Source organism: Dasypus novemcinctus, chromosome 23, assembly GCF_030445035.2.
Source record: "Dasypus novemcinctus isolate mDasNov1 chromosome 23, mDasNov1.1.hap2, whole genome shotgun sequence".
Taxonomy (NCBI): Eukaryota; Metazoa; Chordata; class Mammalia; order Cingulata; family Dasypodidae; genus Dasypus; species Dasypus novemcinctus.
The window spans coordinates 37521982-37543339 of NC_080695.1; the positions used below are offsets into that span (position 1 = coordinate 37521982).

General features: G+C 44.6%; 1 protein-coding gene across 2 annotated transcripts in view; it reads right to left on the bottom strand.

Moving 5' to 3' along the window:
- The window catches only part of PRKCB (protein kinase C beta), a 362468-nt gene extending 352328 nt beyond the window's left edge, over window positions 1–10140 (bottom strand). The window contains exons 1-2 of one of the 2 annotated variants that reach the window (XM_012519041.3): window positions 9734–10140; window positions 8712–8743 (exon numbers count right to left, since the gene is read on the bottom strand). In XM_012519041.3, the coding sequence (XP_012374495.2) occupies window positions 8712–8743; window positions 9734–9906 (205 nt within the window). In that variant the 5' untranslated portion in view covers window positions 9907–10140. The remainder of the gene's footprint in view (window positions 1–8711; window positions 8744–9733) is intronic. The other variant, XM_012519039.3, reaches the window with a different exon arrangement.
- Window positions 10141–21358: the final 11218 nt, after the last annotated feature.

Sequence of the window (21358 nt, forward strand, 5' to 3'; positions counted from 1 at the left end):
TTAAGCTGTGCCTAACACTATTGACATGGTAAGCACATCCATTCTGCATTATCTTGATTCAGGAGCATTCCTCTTGCCTCCCCAATAAGATTATAAACTCATTAAGAACCAGAACAGTGTCCAGCCCTAGGAATAATTGAAATAGCCCCCATTTATCAAGTGCTTCTGTATGTCAGGCAAGGTGCGAAGGAAACATTGATACATGCCCTATAAATTAGATACTGTTATTATTTCCCTTTATTCATGAAGAAACAGAAGCTCAAAGATATTAAGTAGGTGGCTCAAGGTTACAGAAGGAGAAGCTAAGATTTGAATGGATGCTTTTCTGTGTCCAAAGCACAAACTCTTCCCCAACATACAGCATGTGCTCACTATACACGTGCCACTGGCTAGGTGACAGCAGAAGAGAGGGAGAAAGCGAGTGGGAGGATTCCTTTCATAGGAAAATTAATTTCTATGGCCCTCTGTGCCTAAAGATGCAGTGGAAAGAGATCTCACTATTGTTAGAACCACAAAAATAACCTAGTAACCACCCCCCAAAATAGAACAATCAACAATATGACTGACATGAAAATCTAAATTTCTCCTTGGGATGCAAAAAATAGCAACAGCTTCTTAGATGCTCCAGCAATGCTCTTCCACTGCTTCTAAATGGTCAGTCTTCCCACCTGACTTCCAACTCAGCAAGCTAGGAATTTCAGGGTCTGAATCAAGGCAAGCACTGTTTTGAAATGCATCTCACGCTCCTCTTATAAAATTTGGCCATTTCCCTCATCTTCACATATCCCACTTTCAAACAAGAGCAACAGCTTCCCAGTCACTGTGCTGCCTTCACAAACCAAGCCCTCCAATGGATGTGATGCTCCTCTCCCACCAACTCCTCCCTCCTTCCCATTCCCTGCATGTGCTCTGTCCTCTCTGCTACATGTCTTAACTTGTGCTGTCCTCTCTAGCCAAAACACTCTCCCTCCACCACACCCATCCATTTGTCAGTCCAGGAATTACTACTCCTGTAAAACTGTTCCCAAAATATCACCTCCTCTGTGGAATCTTCTCCACTCCTCCTAGGAGGAAGAAGGATGTGATTCATGGTCTTTTGCATCCTTGGTGTAGTACTTTTTATCATATATCAGAAATAACTGGCCATGTCTCGTTCTCCCCTCAAAAGACTAGAAGAGGAGAGCAGATGTAGCTCAGTGGTTGGGTACCTGCTTCCCATGTTTGAGGCCCTGGGTTCAATCCCCAGTACCTCCCAAAAAAAAAGACCAGGAGGATCTTCAAGGGCAAAGATGGTATTTTATTTACCTTCAAAATCTATATCATCATCTGAAAGCAGACACTATATTTGTTTCATGTTGTTATTGTTCTCCTTCTACTAGAATGTAAACCCTATGAAGACAGGGACTGTTTTGTTTACTGCTCTAGTTCTAGCACTTCTAATAGTATCTGATACATGGTAGGCACTCAATAAATATTTGTTGATTGGATTATAATGGATGGATGAAATGAGGATGGATGTATGGGTGGATAGAAAAAAGCAGGATCATATTTTACCAGCCCAAGGTCACAGAGACACAGAGTCACAATTCAAGTCTAGGTCTGTTTGTTTTTTGAGTCTGTACTCATAATTCCAATTTTATACTTCTCTCTAAAAGCCCAAAATCTTGTTTCTGGGCAATAAAGGGAAAAAAGTGCTAGAATCCCCCAGGATAACGGTCATTGCTGAACTAACGCTTCTGCATATCTTGAACCAGTTAATTTCTGTCTGCTTAGCAAATGCCAAAGCTCAAAAGGAAGGAATAAGAACCCTCCCCATTTGGGCTTGTGTCACCCTTTTGATTCTGAAGAGCAACTTTCTGTATGAGATACCCAGGAGGCAGGACAAAGGACAATTAAAAGGTAACAACAGCAACAACAGTAATGATGAAAATTAAAAGATTGACACTTCTGGAGAAAAGCTGTTACACCGTTCAGACTCTGCTAGTACTGTGGCCATCTGCAACATCGAGCTTCCTTCCAACCCCAAGCATTTCCAGGAATGACACTGAATTCTCCTGCCCTGTTCACAAAGAGGAACAGCCAATACAAATCCAAGCCCAGTGGTAGAATAGAACCAGGTTCCATATTAATGCAAAAAAATAAAGTTCCTTTACAGGTAGAAAGTAACAAATCTTCATCCCCTGTAGCTCTTTTCCTATAGTTCCTTTATGATGAAAAATAAATACTCTGCAAATGTTTACTAAGGGCCCAGACTTGTGTTAGAGTGGTGTTAAAGACAGTAACTCCAAACTAAGACTTTCTCCTTCATAAAATCAGAAAGATGGAAAGAGAATTAACAAAGGATCTTTTACTCTGTTATTCAACACTGTTTATTGTGAAACTTCTTGAAATTATCTCATCTCCCAAATGAGAGGAAACACAGCCAAAGCCAAAGGAATGAAGAGTTGTAGACTGTCGAGCATTGATCCAGGGTGATGGAGATATTGGGAGGTAATGGGAGTAATTTGTGCCCCTAAAATCTGGCTTTCACCTCACAAATGCCTTTGCTGAAATGCTTTGCTCTCTCCTTCTGGTTATTCTGAATCTACTGGCTCAGACTTGCTCCTCCACCTCTAAGATTTTCTGCTTTAGTACAACCACTTCAAACTGCAACCCCTGAACAAAAAGGAAGTCAGCTCATTATCTGAGTGATTAGCTAAGAAGAGACGTTCTCTGTCTGTCAAACTGAGAGAGAAGCCATCTTGAAGTAACCGTCTTAATTCCACCAAACACGCATCTTATTTGCAACCATGACATAAATAAAGGTTCAGTGCTCCTCTATAGAATATCACAAAGATGAGACATCCTGGCATATCTTTATCCAGGATACGAACAGTTTCACAAGTTTTAACTCTGACTCCTTAAAACTCAGATTTTCTCCATTTATCTCAGAGAATGAGAAGCTTTTTGAAAATCCCAGACCGAAAGAATTCCCTGATGCCACTCTAAACAATTAAACAGGCTAGCCTCCCATTATATATTATCTTAGCATTCTGCACATTTCCTTCAAAGTACTTTTCAAAAGCGAACTTACATATTGTTGCAATGATGTATAGAATATCTCTCTCTCCCACTACACTATAAGCTCTGGGACAGTAAAGATCGCTTCAATCTCATTCATCATAGTATTCCCGGCATCTAAAATACTTCCTGGCACATAGAACTTATTCAGTGAATACCTTCTGAATGGACTGATGAAAGGATGGATGGATGAATGGTGAGATGGGTGGTTAGATAGAGGGATGGAGACATTAATGGATGAATAAATGGAAGAATAAATGGATAGATGAAATTCCTATCAAATTGTCAAGCATCCATTGTACCTCCTAATGCCACATGGAAACACTGTGGATATTGTATACTCTATAAAAAGCCCAACATTCTATCTATAGATTATCACACAATTTCATTAAGTATATTGGTTGTATAAAGTCAAAGGATCCATGATTATTAGATCAAATGTCAAAAATGATAAGGGACTAAGCCTTAGAAGGTGTCAGCTAAACAATGAACATTTCAGCTGATACCTAAGAAGTAACTGGACTGTAGAGTCAAAAGACTGGACTATGGATTTTAAATTGGACTTAGTAATTTAACTATGTGTAGCTGAAAAGTGTCAAAAGGAGATGTATATTCTCAAAATTGTGACACATGAATCTAACTACATATATATTCATACCTGTATATAGAGAGCAAAAGACCCCAACAGCAAGAATGTGTATTATTTTCAGACCTTTAGTTTTATTTATTCACCAATTGCCTTCTCATATGACTATATGAGACTCATTTCCTTATTAACCTATATATACTATAAATCGGCTGTAGCTGGTAGTCCTGGGCAATATCTGGATTTTCACTTGTAGTAAGAAAATAATAAATTTTTTAAAATTAGTTTCTAAGAGCCTGTATATCATATCACCCAGATTTTCAAAGGTCACATTTTCCATATTAACCTAAGAAGGTATTATGTTGCCCAGTGACAAAGCTACAGGCTTTCACTGAGTGCTCTACAGCTCAAAAATAATCTGTTGTCTCTCTGACAAATCAGCCTTCCCTACCCAACGTTAACCCACCCAAAGATTCTTATTTCAGATGGGACACTGGGCCTGAACTCTCACTTCAGGTGGAGAGGGAAATCACCAAAACATCAAAGATGAAGTCAAAAGGCTTCTCCTTTCTATCCACATAGAAACTATCAAGACAGGTTCAGAATAAGTCAAAAGAGTTTGGCTAACAGGCATCTGGGATTGCTTCTGGGAAGGGGGGAATTGGAAAACAGAAGCAATGTACAGCCTGACTTCGTGATTGCCAAAACATAGTCCTCTTTACAATTTTACTGAGAAAGTTCACCATGAAGTGCAGGATGTCACATTATAAGTTTGCAGGGAAAACTGTGCCAAAAATAACTAAACCGTTGATTCACATTTTATTGCTATAAAAAAGGATATATTCTAACCTATATGTGTTAACTACACATTAAAATAAACTCATTCTGTAGGGTGGATGTTGATGAAAACAGTAACGGTTGGATTCATGTAATGCTTTGGTGGTTTTTTTAAGTAATTTTTATTAAAAGGTTAAAAAGCATGTTTTTCTAATCTACAAAGGAAAAGGAAGAATTGATTTACTCATTCTAATCATCAATTCTGGTTTTCCAAAGTCAGAAAATTAGTGTACTGGGTTTTTTTTCTAGAGTGCCCATGGCAAGTTTAGGTCTTTCTTAGGAATAAGGGGGTAAAGAAAAATGAGGTTGAACAATCCCAACAATGCCTGTCTCTCTGGACCCAGATGTGGATCTGTGTACTCACTGGTGTTATCCAGAAGCTACAAAGAAGTATACCTGAGAAGAAAACCTGTCTAACTCATGGAAGAAGCACAGTCATTTAATGAGTTCCAGAATTGACTGTGCCCCTTTTTGATACAGTTTCTTACAGCTAACCAAGTAATAATGATCATCTCACTTAGAGTTTTTGATTCTTACTGTAACTATTTCTCATGCATTACATCATTACTCCTCACCATCACCCCCTTCTACAGATGAAGAGGTGAATGACTTTCCCAAGGTCACACAGCCAGTAGGTGGCAAATCAGAGATTCAAAACTAGTTCTGAGTCTAACTTCCTATGATGAATTTTAAACCTCTATATTTTACTGCTTCCCAAATTCCTTTTTTAAAAATGTTTTCTGTCTGCCAAACTGCAAAGGCTTTTTAGGGTGAGAGTCTAATTCCACCCAAGATTTGCCTTACTTAGAATTAAGGCACAAACGTGGGTTCTAGACTCCTCTAAAGAATTCCACAGAGAGAAGTCTGCCTTGTTTATCCAAGGGGTCCCACTTCTAAATCAGAATTTAGGCAGTTTCAAAATAGGAATTTTCTGCCCCAGTCTCCTGTCAGTGGAGGCATTCTTAAACTACCTTTCAGGGTGGTTTTATTAAAAATAGAGCAGAAATAAAAAGAGAGAAGTTATGTGGCAGTCAACCTAGAGTTCTGTCCTCTAACAGTACAAAATGACAAAATAGATTCTTATGTTTCCCTGAGCACATAGAAATCCATAATTTTCCATGGCTTATGGACCTTTCATCCTTCTTCTCCCAGACCCATACCACCATCCCCAATTTCCGTGACAGCACTTGGGAGCATGGAAACAGCTCCCGATGGCTTCTTTGCTTTATGATCATGCTACACATCTCCTACCCAAGAGTGGTGAAAGCTATATTCTCTCTTCCCCTTTCATTTTTGAAATGAAATATCCACTCTTTAAAAGGGGACATGGTTACCTGGAATAAATATTACATTTTCCAGCCACCCTTGCAGTTAAGAATGGGTATACAATGTTCTAACCACTAGGATACAGGCAAAAGCCTCTTGTGGCAGCCTCCAAGAACCTTTCCAAGTGACAGTGAACATGTGTCCTTTGCCTTTCTTTGCCCCTTTCCTCCTTTCTGCTGACTTAAATAAGAATATGAGGATAGGAGATTGTGGCGTCCTTCTTGGATGGCGAAATAAGGGTCAACCCCTAGGGACAGTGAAGCAGAAAGCTGAGGAACCTGGGCCCTGGGCTCTGGACTGATGATTTATGTGAGAGAATAAAACTTTATGTATTTCCCATAAAATTATGATCCTGTTTTAAGTAGATTCACTTTAAGAGGAAATGTCTAGTACAGAAAGTAATGAAAAAACAAGAGCCCACCCACCCATTACCACCACCCCCACGGCTCCAGAATTTGTCTCAGGCAACTCTGAGAGCCAGGGATAACCTGCCCCTCTTCCAGGATGTCCCGATCCCAAGCACCTCGATTTCAGCGGCTACCAACCTGCCCAACCCCTCCTGATGACTCCCCAGGAAGACCTCGCCAGCTCAAATGGAACACCCTGCCAAAATTGTGACATCAGGTGCCCAGAAGGTAACAGCTGGCATTTTGTTCTCCCCTGATAGCCAGTTCCATACAAAGCAACCCTGCAGAGCCAGTCTTCTCACCCACCAGCGTCCCCAATATTGGGGCCGTTTGGGGACAAACATAGTAACTGATACTTTCTGAGTACGTAATCTGTGCCAAGCCCCGGTCCCAGCATCTTATATGTTGCAACAACTCTGAGCCTCTCAGCAACTCTTTAAGGTTGATACTGTTGTTGGCCCCATTTTAGGGATGAAGAACCTGAGGCACAGAGCGCCTTCATAACATGACTGGGACACCCCAAAGTTAGGATTCAAACCAACAGTGAGTTGCCTGACAGCCTGTATACATAAACCACTACCCTACATTGCTTCTCAAAGGGGAGGAGAAAAGAGAGGTTTTAAAAATAAAATAGGCACCTCTAAAGTACCTTTACTTCATTAGAGACCTTCACGCTGCTTTTCTCTCACCATACCAGAAAACTCCTGTCATTTCCCAGGCTTTGAAAATAGGGATTTCATATTTGCTTCAGATGTGTACATGCCTGTGTGACTTTCCCAACCATCATTAACAGCATACCAGGTGGGGTAGGAAAGTAGCAGTAAAAAATGTAAAAGTAATAAAATAAAATTTTAAAAATCACCCCTGACCTCAGCAAGAGACAAAGACAGAAACTGATTCATGGAAGTGAAAGGCAACCTCAAAGAAGAAATTACACATTCCGGCACCTAGATACCATCAGTATTTGCCTGAAAGTTCAGACGAAATTCTAGAAAACAATCCAAACTGTTTGCACCAGGGCCTAAATTGGAGCCACTTAAAGGATTTATGAAGTGTGAAACTCCCAATCTTGGTAGGAGAGGCTGGGCAGTCTGCAAGGCCCATTCACCACCCTAGATCTCAAGGGAAAGGATGGTGAGTCCAGGACAGCACTAGGCACGTGACAATGCTCTGCAGCCTCTCTCTAGGGATCACTTTTCCAGTTCCCTGGAGGGTGGAGTTGCAACAACAAAACTGTCATTCAACACAAAGTCACATCTCAGACTCTTTAACACTCAAAAGCTTTCTTCTCCTGATTTAAACCCAACCCCCTCCCCCAAGGTTGGTCAATTTGATCTGAGACACACCCCAGAAATGAGGTATTTCTCACCAAACTCAACTGGGCCTGACCTAAAAGTGGAGGGAAAACAATAACTTTCCAGATCAGAGGTGGCAAACTCAAATATCTACAGGGGCCAGAAATGGGTGAAGCTGGCCTGGCTGGAATTGACCAAAACAAAACGGTGAATGCATGCCCTGACTATGAAATCCGCTGCTCTCTAGCTCCAGAAGGTCGCTGTGATACAAGAGGCACCCTTTCTCGACAGAGTTGGGAATTCATATTTGGGTGTGAAACATCTCCCAGATTTAATATGTTTAAAAAGCTGAGGCCACTGTAAGGGCTCTAACCAAGTCTAGAGGTGATTTGGCCCTGGGCAGCCAATTTGCAAGCCATCTTCCAAACATCAGCCCCAGAGACAGGCCCCTAACACATGATTAAAAGGCTCAATGATTAAGGTGGGCATCCCAGATTATACTGGGGGGGGATGGGGGGGCTCAACCTACATGCAAGGCCGAGGGAACAAGTCACCTGCAGTCCTTCCCGGACCTAGTACCCAAAAGATAGAAAGGATGAATTAAACCCGGATCTGAGAGGAGCTCCAACTGCAACCACCTCTTTCAGAGAGGGAAGAGGCCCAGGGGACAACCACAAGTCGCCTTTCTAGTGTGTTCACCATCTGCAGAGGAGGCAGCCACCTGCAGAGACCTCTGGGAGGCAGGGGAAAGGCAGAAACTCATTCTGTGAGGCAAGAAAGGACACATGAGCAGAAAAGGGGACAGGAATTAGGGTAGAGGAATCCCCCCAGAAATGTCCCCTGGAGACACTTCCTCCAGAAGGATTGGCAGTGCCAGGCAAGGTTGAGGAGACCTGTTTTGATTCTTCTGCTGCTGGGAAGGGAGAAAGAGTGGATGCACTTCCTTGGCATGCTGGGCCTCCAAGTGCCACTGGCCTTACCTGGATGGAACACCCCTGCTCCCCACCTCCCCCCACGCACAACACACACCCTTTGAAAGGACCCTTTTGTGGTGATGAATTCTTAGCCCGGAGGTCGCTCTGACCGACGTGGTTCCTTCACTCTCTGTCCAACTCGGTCACTTCTATAAAGTCTCTTTTACCATCTCTCCCTAAAAAGGGCATCCCCAGAGCCCCACAGTTTGAGGGTCGTGCCACCTACCTTGGCACTGGAATCCCTGCTTCCCGAAGCCCCTGCAAAGGCAGAAAGAGGCAGGTCAGGCAGCCCGCGGGACCAAGTGGCCCGCTAGTTCCCCCTCACAGCCGCCCCTCCCCCACCTCCTACCCCAGGTGCAACCTCCCCACCGCAGGCGGGTGTCTGAGTCTTCCGCCTTCGCGGGTAATGGGAGCTGGGCGGTAACCCCTACCTCCCTTCATCCCAGCAAAAGAGAGGAGCCCACGACCCCCGGGCGGGGTGGGAGGGGGAGAGTTTCCGTCGGAGCAGGGGAGGGAAGGCAGGCGGGAGTTCTGCACTCAGAAATGCCCCGAGTACTCGCGCAGAAAGAGACAGAGATGCACCCAGAGGGAGACTAAGCGGCGACCCTGGGGGGACTGGAAAGGGAGCGCGGAGAACACCCCACGCCTAGATGGACAAGAGAAAGGGGCCACGCAGCGATGTGAGGGAGGAGGGCTGGGGAGTGGAGAGGGGCACCCCAGACCGTCAGGGAGGCGCAGTGAGAGCAAGCACAGGACGCTTCCTCCCGAGACACTGAAAGACGAAAGGATGCCCCCTGCCCGCAGGGAGATGGAGAGAGGACACCCAAGACGCTGCCCTCGGAAAGGAGGGGTGGGGTGAGGGCGCCTTGAGCCCGGAAGGAGGCGGAGTGAGAGGGAACCCCGGGAGAGAGGGCACCCAAGGCGCAGCAGGGGCAGACTCCCCGCGCCCTCAGCCAAGTGGCGGAAAAGGCGCCCGCGGCGCTAACTCAGGCGCCCCGGAGGGGCCCGGGGAGGCAGAGAGGGCAGGAGGTGCCTCACGGCCGGCCGTCTGGGGCCGGGGAAGCCCGAAGCCGAGAACCGTCCACCAGGGATTCCGCGGCGGAAGGGTCCGCAGAGGGGAGCTGGCGCCGCGGGCCCCGGCAGAGCGTCTTCTCCCCCGGGGGCCCTGAAGGCGCGGAGAGCGGGGCCCCGCGCGCGGCGCTGCCCTCGGGGCCCGGGGAAGGCGCCCTGCGCCGGGCGCGCTCTCACCAGATGAAGTCGGTGCAGTGGCTGCAGAACGTGGGCTGCTTGAAGAAGCGGGCGGTGAATTTGTGGTTCTTCACCTCGTGCACGTTCTTCTGCCGGAGGGCGCCTTTGCGGGCGAAGCGCACGGTGCTCTCCTCGCCCTCGCTCGGCGGCGGCCCCGCAGCCGGGTCAGCCATCTTGCGCGCGGGGAGCGGGAGCCGGAGCCGGGCCGGCCCGGGGCCGCGGGACCGCGGGCGGCGGCCCGGGAGCGCGGGAGGAAGCGGCCGCGGCTGCCGCCCGGGGCCACGGGCGCGTCCCCTGCGCCGGCTCTAGCGGCCGCGGCGCGCGGTGCCGGGCTGTCACTCGCCCAGCTGCCGCCGCTCGTCCAGCTGCGCTTGGCACCGCTGGCCCCAGCTGCGGGGGAGGGAGGCGGAGCCCCGGGCTGACCCCACCTCCCTTATTTGCATCGCGCCCAAGCCCCGCCCAGCGCCGCCAGCTGCTTTACATATTGGCACCCCGGAGGCTGTCGACCTCCAGGCGAAGTGTGCTCGGCCGCAGCGCTGCGGCGCCGGGACCGCAGCTTGCGTTCGTCAGACCTGAGCCTCGTGCCCCCCACCCGGTCTTGACCCAGCTTTACGCTAAGAAGATGAGCACCTTGCGTGCACCCCGGGAGAACCGAGAGCGGAGAGACCCAACAGGGGCTGGGGGAAGTGTGTGGAAAGGGTGGGCGCAGTGGATTCCTCCCCGGCCTCTGCAGAGACTGGTACCCATCCACCCCCATCATCCCATTGGTCATTCTGCACGCGTCTCCTGGAGGGATGGGCTCCCACTGTCACTCATTCGGAAAGGCTGTGGCTGCACACACTTACACATGCACACACGTTCTGCAGAGGTAGGGGAGGAGCAACATTTTGGTTTTACATATATATATAACTCCGCCACAAAGAGGATTCTTGGCTTTTCTTGCCACATCATTTAGAAGAGAGCTCCCTACCTTCTGTACATGTCCTCCTCAAAAGAGGCTCCGTTTGCTCAACTATAAAATGGGGCAAATAAGGGGAGGGAGGATAAATTCAATAGATAAGCATTTCCCCCAAATTTCATTCATTCCTAACCCATTTTCACAAACCCCAATCATATCCCTGCACCATTTGGGGAGGGGGAAGGTGAGGGAGCCTACATGGTTTCTGAGTTTGCATGAGAAGAGGTACCCTCAATTTATTAAAATCTTTCCAGTTGCTGTCACCTGCAAAGGATCCGAGTTTCAGGCCACCTTTCATTTGTTGAGAAGGGAGGTTAATAAATGTCATGGAGGTGTTAAAGGCATGTTAATACCCAACTGGGACTTTGTTCTTGATGGAGTCAGGCGGATGGGAAGCTAACCAAAAGGATAATAATGTTCTAGCTATGTAATCCAATGTTATTTAGGGCCTTGTCCATTCACTGCATCTAAACATCCTCCCAACGTGCCCCCAGAATGCAGCACCACATTAGACAGGACCTTCCCAGCTCAGTAAGGGCAGGGGGCTACTCACCACTGTGTCACAGGGTGCAAGACCAGTGCCTAAAGCCTTCTGAGATCTCAATAAATGTTGGTTGAGTGAGTGGTGAGTGAAAACTTAAAGGACAGCACTCCTGCCCATGCCCAGTAGATGTTCCATAAAGACAAACATCAAGTGCTTGCTGGCTGTCAAGTACTTGCACTGTCTTATTTAGCCTTCCAACACCCTATGAAGGTCTGGTATAGATCCTAAGGCCCAGAGTGATGAAGATACATGCCCAATGCCACACAGTTGTTAAATGGCAGTTGGGCTGGCCTTACTACAAAGCTTACTGGCCATCAACGTGAAGGGAACCTGAGTCACTGTTGGGTGAAGGAAGGTAGGATGGAGCTATACAAGTTACGCTGAACTTCTCCCTAACAAAGTTCAGGTCCCACTATGACAATTTTGCCTGAAAACTCCTGAGTGGTAAGTGATTATTAGGACATATATGAAGTACTGAGTGTAGTAATATAATGGTCCTTCCCTACATAGTAATTCAAAGGTAAAGAGGAAAAAATAGCATTCGGTTTAAGGTTGACATGTTTGGGAAACTGGACATGCCTGTCTATTATTAGTCCTCTAAGAGGCCCCACTGCCTCCAGGGGAAGCTCAGGAAAACATCCCAGAGACACTGCTGCTGAAGTAGATTTCCTTTGAACCCATAAGCTGGAAGCTTGCATCCCACATCCTTCCTTTTGAATAAAGTGTCCTGGATGACTTTGGTCTATAACAACAAACAGTACCTCATGGGGCCTGGGCCTGGGGATATGAGGGCTAGTAGAACCTGGAGAGCCACTCCATTCCTAGTGAACCTTCACCATCTGAGAAGAGGAGTGCCAGGTCACCAATGGACCAAATCCTAGTAGGGCAGGGGATCTCAAACTGGTGGCTCTTGGATGCATTTTTTTAGCTAGCACAGTGTTGTATGTGTGTGTGTTTTGTTTTGTTTTATTGCATAGTTGCCAGCCTCCTTGCAGTTGGTATAATTTCACCTAGAGATCTAGATCCTGGCTTCTTTTGGGAAAAAGATGTGGCTAAATGGAGCCTGCATTCACTCATTCATTTGTTCATTCATTCAGCAATGCTTACTGAGCACCTACGTTGTACTGTTCCAGGCACTGTTAAATAACATAGACAAAAGTCCCTGTCCTCACAGAGATTACATTCTAATGGGGAAGATGTACAATAACCTAATAAACTAACAAATCTGTACTGTGTAATGTGGAGATTCATGCTGTAAAGAAAATGAATCTCCACATTACACAGCATAGATTTAACTAAAATATAGTATATTGAAGAATTACGGTGACCAGAGAAAACACTGATGATAAAGGGACATTTGAGCAAAGACCTGAGTGAAGTGAGGGAGTAAGACATGATTTTCTAAGGGAACTGAGATTCTTCTGGGGGAAGAGTGTTCCAGGAGGAGGAAATAGCAAATGCAATGAGTCTGAGGGAGGAGCTTGCTTGGCATGTTGGAGAAACAGCAATGAGGCCTTGTTGATAGAGGTGGAGAGAGCGGGTGGGGAATGTAGTTATAAGATAAGGTTAGTGAGGTATGATAAAGAATTTGGATTTTACTCCAAGTGAGCGAAAAGCCACAGAAGGGTTTGGAGCAGCAGAGTGATCCAACATTTATGTTTTTAAAAATTACCCTGGTTACTATTTGGAAAATCCACTGCTGGGGTCAGAGTAGGAGTAGGGAGAGCAGTTAAGAGGCTGCTTGATTAGACCAGGCAAGAGATCAAGACAATCGGCATGTGGCAGTTTGAAGCAGGGTGGACTTCAGAAGATCATGTCCTGAGAGTTAATCCATTCTTGTGTGTGTAAACCCATTGCAGATGGAACCTTTTCATTAGATCACTTCAGTAGGGCATGCCCCAGGGTGGGTCTTAATCCTTTTACAGGAGTGCTTTGTAAAGGGAAGAAACATGTAGAGACACACAGTACAAAGCTGCAGAGACAGAGAAACCCCAAGAGGCTGAAAGCTGGACTCAGCAGAGCAGAGCAAAAAGAGGCCCCCAGGAGGCTGAAAGAGACAACACCCAAAGGAGAGGGGAGAGATGAGCCATACGCCTGATTGCCCACAGCTGAGCTAGCGAGGAGACAGTGTGCCTGGAGTAGAAGGCAGCCTCTGGCAGAGCCGCCGGTATGCCTTACCATGTTCCTGATCACTCACAGCTGAGCTTGGAGAAAAAGCATCTTCAGATGATGCCTCCACGTGCCTGATCGCCCACAGCTGCAACTTGTTGACACAACATCTCTTAATGATGCCGTGATTTGGATACTTCCACAGCCTCAGAACTATAAACTTTTAACCTAATAAATTCCCACTATACCAGTGGCTCTAGCAGTTGAGCACTTGCTTCCCATAACAGAGGTCCTGCGTTAAGTTCCTGATGCCTCCTAAAAACAAACAAAAAATAATAAACAAATGAAAAAACCAACTCAGGGGAGTCGATGTGGCTCAGTGATTGGGTGCTGGCTTCCCACATATGAGTTCCTGGGTTCAATCCCCACCCCTGGTACCTCAAAAAAATAAAAATAAAAAAAGCCAACCCATTTCTAGTATATTGCTCCTAGCGGCTTTTAGCAAACTGAAACATAGTGAATGTCACATGAAGCTGAGTGGTAGCACCCTATGGATAAGGCATGAGTTCTCCAGGCCACTAGAGCTCCCACCTAGTGCACTCTGATAATAAATGAATGAATTATAGCAACATTTTAGATGTAATAAGGTGGCAGGTTGCTTTACCAGAATTTCTTTGGTTTGGACTTCATATTTGCTGCATAACCTTAGACAAGTCACTTCCTCCCTTTGCATCTCTCTTCCCTCTTCTGTAAAAGAGGAGCTGGGGGATGGACTAATTTTCCTTCCAACTTTTATTCATTTTAAAGCTTCACTGTCCAATATGATAGCCATTAGTCACGTGTGGCTATTGAGCACTGAAACATAGCTAGTCTAAATCACGATGTGATTACAAGTATAAAATACACACTGGATTTCAAGGTCTTAATATGAGAAAAGAAAGTAAAATAGCCCATAAATAATTTTTATCTCCACTGCGTGTTGAAATTACAACATTTTGGTTATACTTGGATGCATCGAATATATCATTATAGTTAATTTCACTTGTTGCTTTTTTTTTGTAAAGTGGCTACTAGAAAATTTTTAATTATATGTGCAACTCACATTATATTTCTATTGAACAGTTCTGTTCTAAAGAATTGATTTAAAATAATATATACTCAATTAATAACAACAAAACAAATAACAAGCTCATCTCTGTTCCATGTGGAATGAGCAGGAGTGGCTTGACTGGGGACTGGAGATCCACCCTTAAGATGGCTCACTCACATGGCCGGTAAGTTGGTGTGGCTCCCAGGTGAGAACTCACCCAGGGCCTAGGGCCAGGGGTCTTGGTTCTTCGTCATGTGGGCTCTCCCCTGGCTACCTGGGCTTCCTCACAACATGGTGGCTGAATTCCAACACTGTGTGTCCCAAGAGACAGGAAGTGGAAGAGGACAATAGCTTAAAGCCTGGACCTAGAGACTGGCCCAGTGGCATTTCTACATATGCTATTGGTCAAGCATTCAAGAAGAGAAACCCATGTCTCGATGGGAAGAGTGTCACAGAATTTTGGGTCCAGTCAGGAAACGTTCAGTAATGTTTGTTGAATGAATAAATTGTCATCATTGCCATCTGGCATAGAAGAAAACAGAAGCTTGAAATGTGAAGCAATTCTCAAGGTCACTCCAGAACAACAACAACTACTACTACTACTACTACTTAAAAACTAAAAATCGAGCACTTATAATGAACCAGATATTGACTTAAACACTTGACATGCATTATCTAATCTAATCCTCTCAATGACTCAAGTAAATAAGAATTAATTTGATCTAGTAGCAGTTAGTAGCTCCAGAATCTCTATATCGAAGGAGTTTAGGGCAGCAATTTGCTTGAGAAGAGTGGGATCCACTACAGAAATTCTCATGAATTTTAATTTCCCTAGGAATCACACTGCTTTTACTTAGGTTGTATATTTATATGCAGTAGTTTAGGGACATCTTTTCAGGTCTTCACTATATGATTCCTGTATTAGATACAGATGAGGAAACTAAGGTACAAAGAGGTTAAGTAATGTTTCCAGGGCTCGATGTTGGAAACTGGCAGTCCTGGACTTAACCCAGGTCTTCTGACCCTAGAGCCCATCCTCTTGACCACTCATGGCTGCTTGTTGACATTCCTGGAGAGCGTACTCATGGCTTTTAAGAATGGGCACTTCTGCACAGGAAAACTCTGTTGGAAAAGATAACCAGGTACCTTTTATAAAAGGTAACTTTTTCTTGAGGTGTAGCATACATACAATAAGGAGCACTAACCTTAAGTATACTGCTCAAGATGTTTGATCAGTATACAGATCATTATACAGATCAAGATACAGACAAGTTCTAGCATTCCAGAAAACTCCTTTGTACCCCTTCCCTCCAGAGGGAACCCCTGCCTGACTGCTATCTTCATAGATTGGTTTCACCTGTTCTTGAACTTCATAAAAATTGAATCAGACTCTATCAGGATCCTCTTGCTCAATAAAATGTCTGTAGATTCATGCATCTTTTTGTGTATATCCGAGCTCACTCTTTTTATTGCTGTTTGAGTATACCACAATTTACTTATCCATTCAGTGTTGGTGGACATTTGGGCTGTTTCCAGTTTGGGACTACTTCGAAAAGCTCTACTATGAACATTTTTATACAAATCTTTTCATGGACATATGCGCTCATTTATCTCAGAAAATAGAATTGCTAGAACTAGCTACTTTTCAGTTCTCCTGCTGAAGCCGCCTTCTGGGAGGAACCAAGTCTCTGTCTCCTCTTAACTCCTCCCTGTGCCTCCAGGACCTAGGTGGGTGCCCAGAGCAAAGCAGCAAACAGGAACTTGAATGGGAAGTAATTGTGGGTAAAACGCTGTGTAATAATGAGCCTAGCACAATTAAACACAATTATCAGGTCAGGGAAAGTTCTTGTTTGGTTTACTAAATTCTAGAAGAGGAAACTGAAAAAAAAAAAAAAAAGTGAAGCCACGAAGGACACAAATAGGTCAAAAATGCAGGTTGGGGCATTGTTCCCGTTACAGTTACTTTGGAGGGTCCCCAGGCTCTCCCTGCATTATCATCAAGTAATCGTGGTTCAGACCCAAAAGCAGACCAGTGTTGGAGAATTCCAGCTTCTTTACCCTCTTCACTCAAGGGGCTGTTGGAGGAAAGTCAACCAAGGGGGAAAGCCAAGACTCTCACCCCCAACTCTCTCCCAGGATGCCTTAGGACCAAGAGATCAGTTTGGCCACATCTGTGAGCCCTCTGTATGATTATTTACATAAATTTTCATTTACCTAAATAAAATTTGCTTGAAAGGAAACTTCATAATCCTTCATATAAGAAACTTTTAAATAAAATATAATGAAAATAAAGCAAAGGCATTCATTTCTATCCTCCCTAAGGCTCTAAGTCTTAAGTCTGCACATTCTTTGTTAAAAATGTGGGGGCAGGAGGGGCAGGACGGGTTAGCATGGGTTGGAAAGGTGTTGAAAGCCTATTAGCACCAATCAGAGACTTACTCCTTGATATTTACAGAAAAATTGAAAGAAAGTTGAATAAGGAATGACTCTCACTATGAAATTCAGTGGAATTTGATGCCATGTTCAAGCAACCACGTTGGTTCACATTGCAGGAACCACATTTTGGGAAACAGGGTGATGATGGGTGACCACATTTAAATAGGGAGTATTTTGTCTTTCCTCCCATATCTGGAAAAGAGGAATTAGGAATGCTGTTTGCATAGTCTGAGCTGGATGGGATAGGCAACTCTGCCCCATGCCTTCCTCACTTGGCATTCCTTAGCAGGGCTGGCACAAGGGTGAGAGAAGTGAGGCACTAGCATCAAGTGCAAATTTTAGGGGGGTGCCAAAAAATCAATAATCAAGATAAATATTTTGGGAAACGGACTTGGCCCAGTGGTTAGGGCGTCGGTCTACCACATGGGAGGTCCCGGTTCAAACCCCGGGCCTCCTTGACCCGTGTGGAGCTGGCCCATTCACAGTGCTGATGTGCACAAGGAGTGCCCTGCCACGGAGGGGTGTCCCCTGTGTAGGAGTGTCCCCCGTGTAGGGGAGCCCCACGCACAAGGAGGGCGCCCCGTAAGGAGAGATGCCCAGCACGAAAGAAAGCAGTCTGCCCAGAAATGGCGCCGCACACACGGAGAGCTGACACAACAAGATGATGCAACAAAAAGAAACACAGATTCCCGTGCTGCTGACAGCAGAAGCGGACAAAGAAGAAGACACAGCAAATAGACACAGAGAACAGACAACCGGGGTGGGGGGTAGGGGGAAAGGGGAGAGAAATAAAATAAATAAATAAATAAATCTTTTTTTTAAAAAAAAGATAAATATATTTTTTTGAGGTACTGGGGCAGGAAACAAAAAAACAGGGTAAACAAAATATCAACATTTAAATAAAGATAGGACCTAATGGTCTGGATTAGGGTGAGGTGAATGAGGCTGAGTCATACAAGTGTCAAGCAGCTTCTGTCTTGAATGTTTTGTTCTGTCTGTTCACTTGTCTATCTCCCCAGATAGCCTAGGACCTCTGTGAGAGCAAACAGTCCTATCTTGTTTACCAATTTACCCTGAGTCTAGCACAGTGCCTGTCATATAATAACTACTGTAAATATATTTATTTTATTTTTATTGTCATTTTTAAAAAATAAATAGATGACACAAAATGTTATGTTAAAAACTATAGAGGTTCCCATATACTCCTCTCTCCCCCTCCCCCACTCCTCCCATATCAACATCCCCTTTCATCAGTAAGGCACAGTCACTGCATTTGATGAATTCACCCTGGAGCACTGCCACACCGCATGGACCATAGTTTACATTGTAGTTCACACTTTCCCCAGGTTCATCCAGTGGATTATGGCAGGATAAACAATGTTCTTCATCTGTCCCTGCAATATCATTCAGAACAACTCCAAGTCCCAAAAATGCCCCATATCACACCTCTTCTTCCCCTTCCCAGTCCTCAGCAACTCCAGTGGCCACTGTCTCCCTATTAGTGATAAAATTTCTTCCATTGCTAGAGTCACAACCATTCTACAGCAGAAAACCAGTAAGTCCTCTCCAATCCATATTATATTCCTCCATCCTGAGGATGCTGGGATGGCGATGTCCATTCCACCTCTAAATTGAGAGGGAGCTTTGATCCCACATGGCTGATGGATGTGATTCTCCAGCTTGCAGCTGTAAACACTCTCGGTTCCCTGGTGTAGTGGTTGACCATTCTCACCTCCCCGTCAGCTGACCTGGGTAGGTCCAAAGAACCAGAGAACAGGTGTTGTAACTCTGCTGAGGCTCAGGGCCCAGGTGGCACATGGACAGTCCAGAGATTCAAGTTTCCTGAGCATACACAAACCCCAACACCAATCACAGGTTCAGGAAAAGTGACAAAAGAGGCATGGGTAGAGAGGTCACATCTGAGTCCAACTCCATTACAATCAGGAGCACAAATTCCAAAGTAGGGCCCACTGGCAAGGCACTGAACTCCAGAGCCATCTGCTATGACCATAGAATCTGTGGGTCTCCATAGCCCTCAGAAGCACCAGTACCTGGGATTGTATCTACTTTGGCTGTCTCTGGGACCCTGCTGAGGTGTGCGTAAGCACGACCCCTCTGATGACCTCCTGACTGAACTAAAATCTATGCAAATAGGTATTCAGAGACCTCTTCTCAATCTAATAGGATTGCACTAAAATGGTGAGGAGAGGGACAGGACTAGCACCCTTGTACATACCTGCTTACTCTCCTATTTAGCTTGAAGTCATATGACTTGATCACAGATTTGGGTATCCTAAAATAATGAAATTATTATTATTTCATTTAGTGCTAACATCTATTGAGGGCTCCATATGTACCAAGCATTATTTGAGTCTCTTTGCATCTATTAACTCATTTAGTCCTCATATAATCATACAGATAGATACTATCATTATCCCATTTTAACGATGAGGAAACTGAGGTACAGAGAAACCACATGTGTGCCCACGATCACTTAGTTACCACGTGGAAGATCTATGCCCCAACCCCTCAGCCTGACTCCACAGTCGGTGCTTCCAGAGACTGAGGGAGACCTACAGGCTAAAAGCACCCTGCCACCCATATTTCAGAAAAGACGCCAGTTCAGTACCCCCTGAGCAATCCTTTACTTACTTCCTCTGATAATGAGAAAGTGCCAATGGCAAGAACATTCGAAGGCAAAGAAGATGGATTTTGTCATTTCTCTAAGAGGCCACCTGATCCCTGCCGGTTAAAAAGAAATCTTTATTATAACATCTCTTTTCCTCCTGGAATTCTTTTTTTTTTTTTTTTTTTTTTTTTTTTTTTTTTTTTTTTTTTTTAAGATTTATTTATTTATTTAATTTCCCCCCCTCCCCTGGTTGTCTGTTCTTGGTGTCTATTTGCTGCGTCTTGTTTCTTTGTCCGCTTCTGTTGTCGTCAGCGGCACGGGAAGTGTGGGCGGCGCCATTCCTGGGCAGGCTGCTCTTTCTTTTCACGCTGGGCGGCTTTCCTCACGGGCGCACTCCTTGCGCGTGGGGCTCCCCCACGCGGGGACACCCTTGCGTGGCACGGCACTCCTTGCGCGCATCAGCACTGCGCATGGCCAGCTCCACACGGGTCAAGGAGGCCCGGGGTTTGAACCGCGGACCTCCCATATGGTAGACGGACGCCCTAACCACTGGGCCAAAGTCCGTTTCCCTGGAATTCTTTTATGTGCTCAGTCAGTCAGCTTAATCTTGAGTTGGCCAAGCAGAATGCACATCTATAAAACTATGCTTCCAGATGCAATGTAGCCTGAGGAGGGAAGGGTTTAACAAGCAGCTATAAGAAGGGCCAACATAGAAAACACAAAAGAAACTCTGTTTAGTTAAAAGAGTATTTATTGCATACCTTCTCTGCTGTTGGATTTTCATCAATATGTTTCAGATTTGGGTGTTTTTAAAAGTGTCAAGGTACCAACATGGCATGTACTGTACCTTTTTTCTTCCCAGTGCCCTGAATTCTTCAGACAATAGGGTAGAATAGGATGATATAATATTTTAATTGGAAATGACTTTTGACTTATGTTCATTTTTAGAACAGTTAATAATTCATATTTTCAAAAGCCAAAATGATATAAAAAGATATCCTTTAAAAGTATCCTTCCCATCCCAGCCATTCTTTCCAACCCCTAGAAGTGTATAAACCATGTGTATTAGTTTATTAGTTTTTTGTTCATCTTTCCATTCTTCCTTTATCACATTTACTTCTCTAAATATAAGAAATTAAGTATCTTTTTTAAAAATTAAAAATTAATAAAAAGAAAGAAAGAAAATGTGAACATATATTCTCATAGATTTTTCTTTTCCCCCTTTCTGACACAAAAGGTATCATACTATGTATAATATTCTTCTCTTTGCTTCTTCACTTTATAGTCTAGCAGGAGGTCTTTCCATGTTAGAACGTAGTGAACTTCATAAATTTTTACAACTGCATCCTATTCCATGTAAGGCTGTGCCTAGTTAGTTTAGCCAGCCCCTGGTGGATGAACACTTGGCTTTTTTCCAAACTTCTACTATTACAAATGCTGCTGCAATGGAACAACCTTGTATGTACATTTCATACCCTTAGAATGCATCTATAAGATTAATTCCCAGAACTAGGGATCAGGACTAGAACTAAGTCAAAGGGGAACTACATTTTCATGAATGATAGATGTTGGCCAGTTTGCAGTCCACAGGGGCTATAAACTTTGGCTCTCAAACCAGCCGTGATGATGGCACCTGTTTCCCCACAGACTTACCAACAGAGTTGTCTGACTTTTTTATTTTTGCCAATCTGACAAATGATAAATGATATCTCAGTATAATTTTTTTAAACTTTTTAAAATTTTTTCATTTTTATGGAAGTGTATCATTTATATATGAACATGCATAAACAAAAACTATATAGTACAGATTGTGAACTTACAAAATAAGCATACATAACATCACACAGGGGTCTCATACA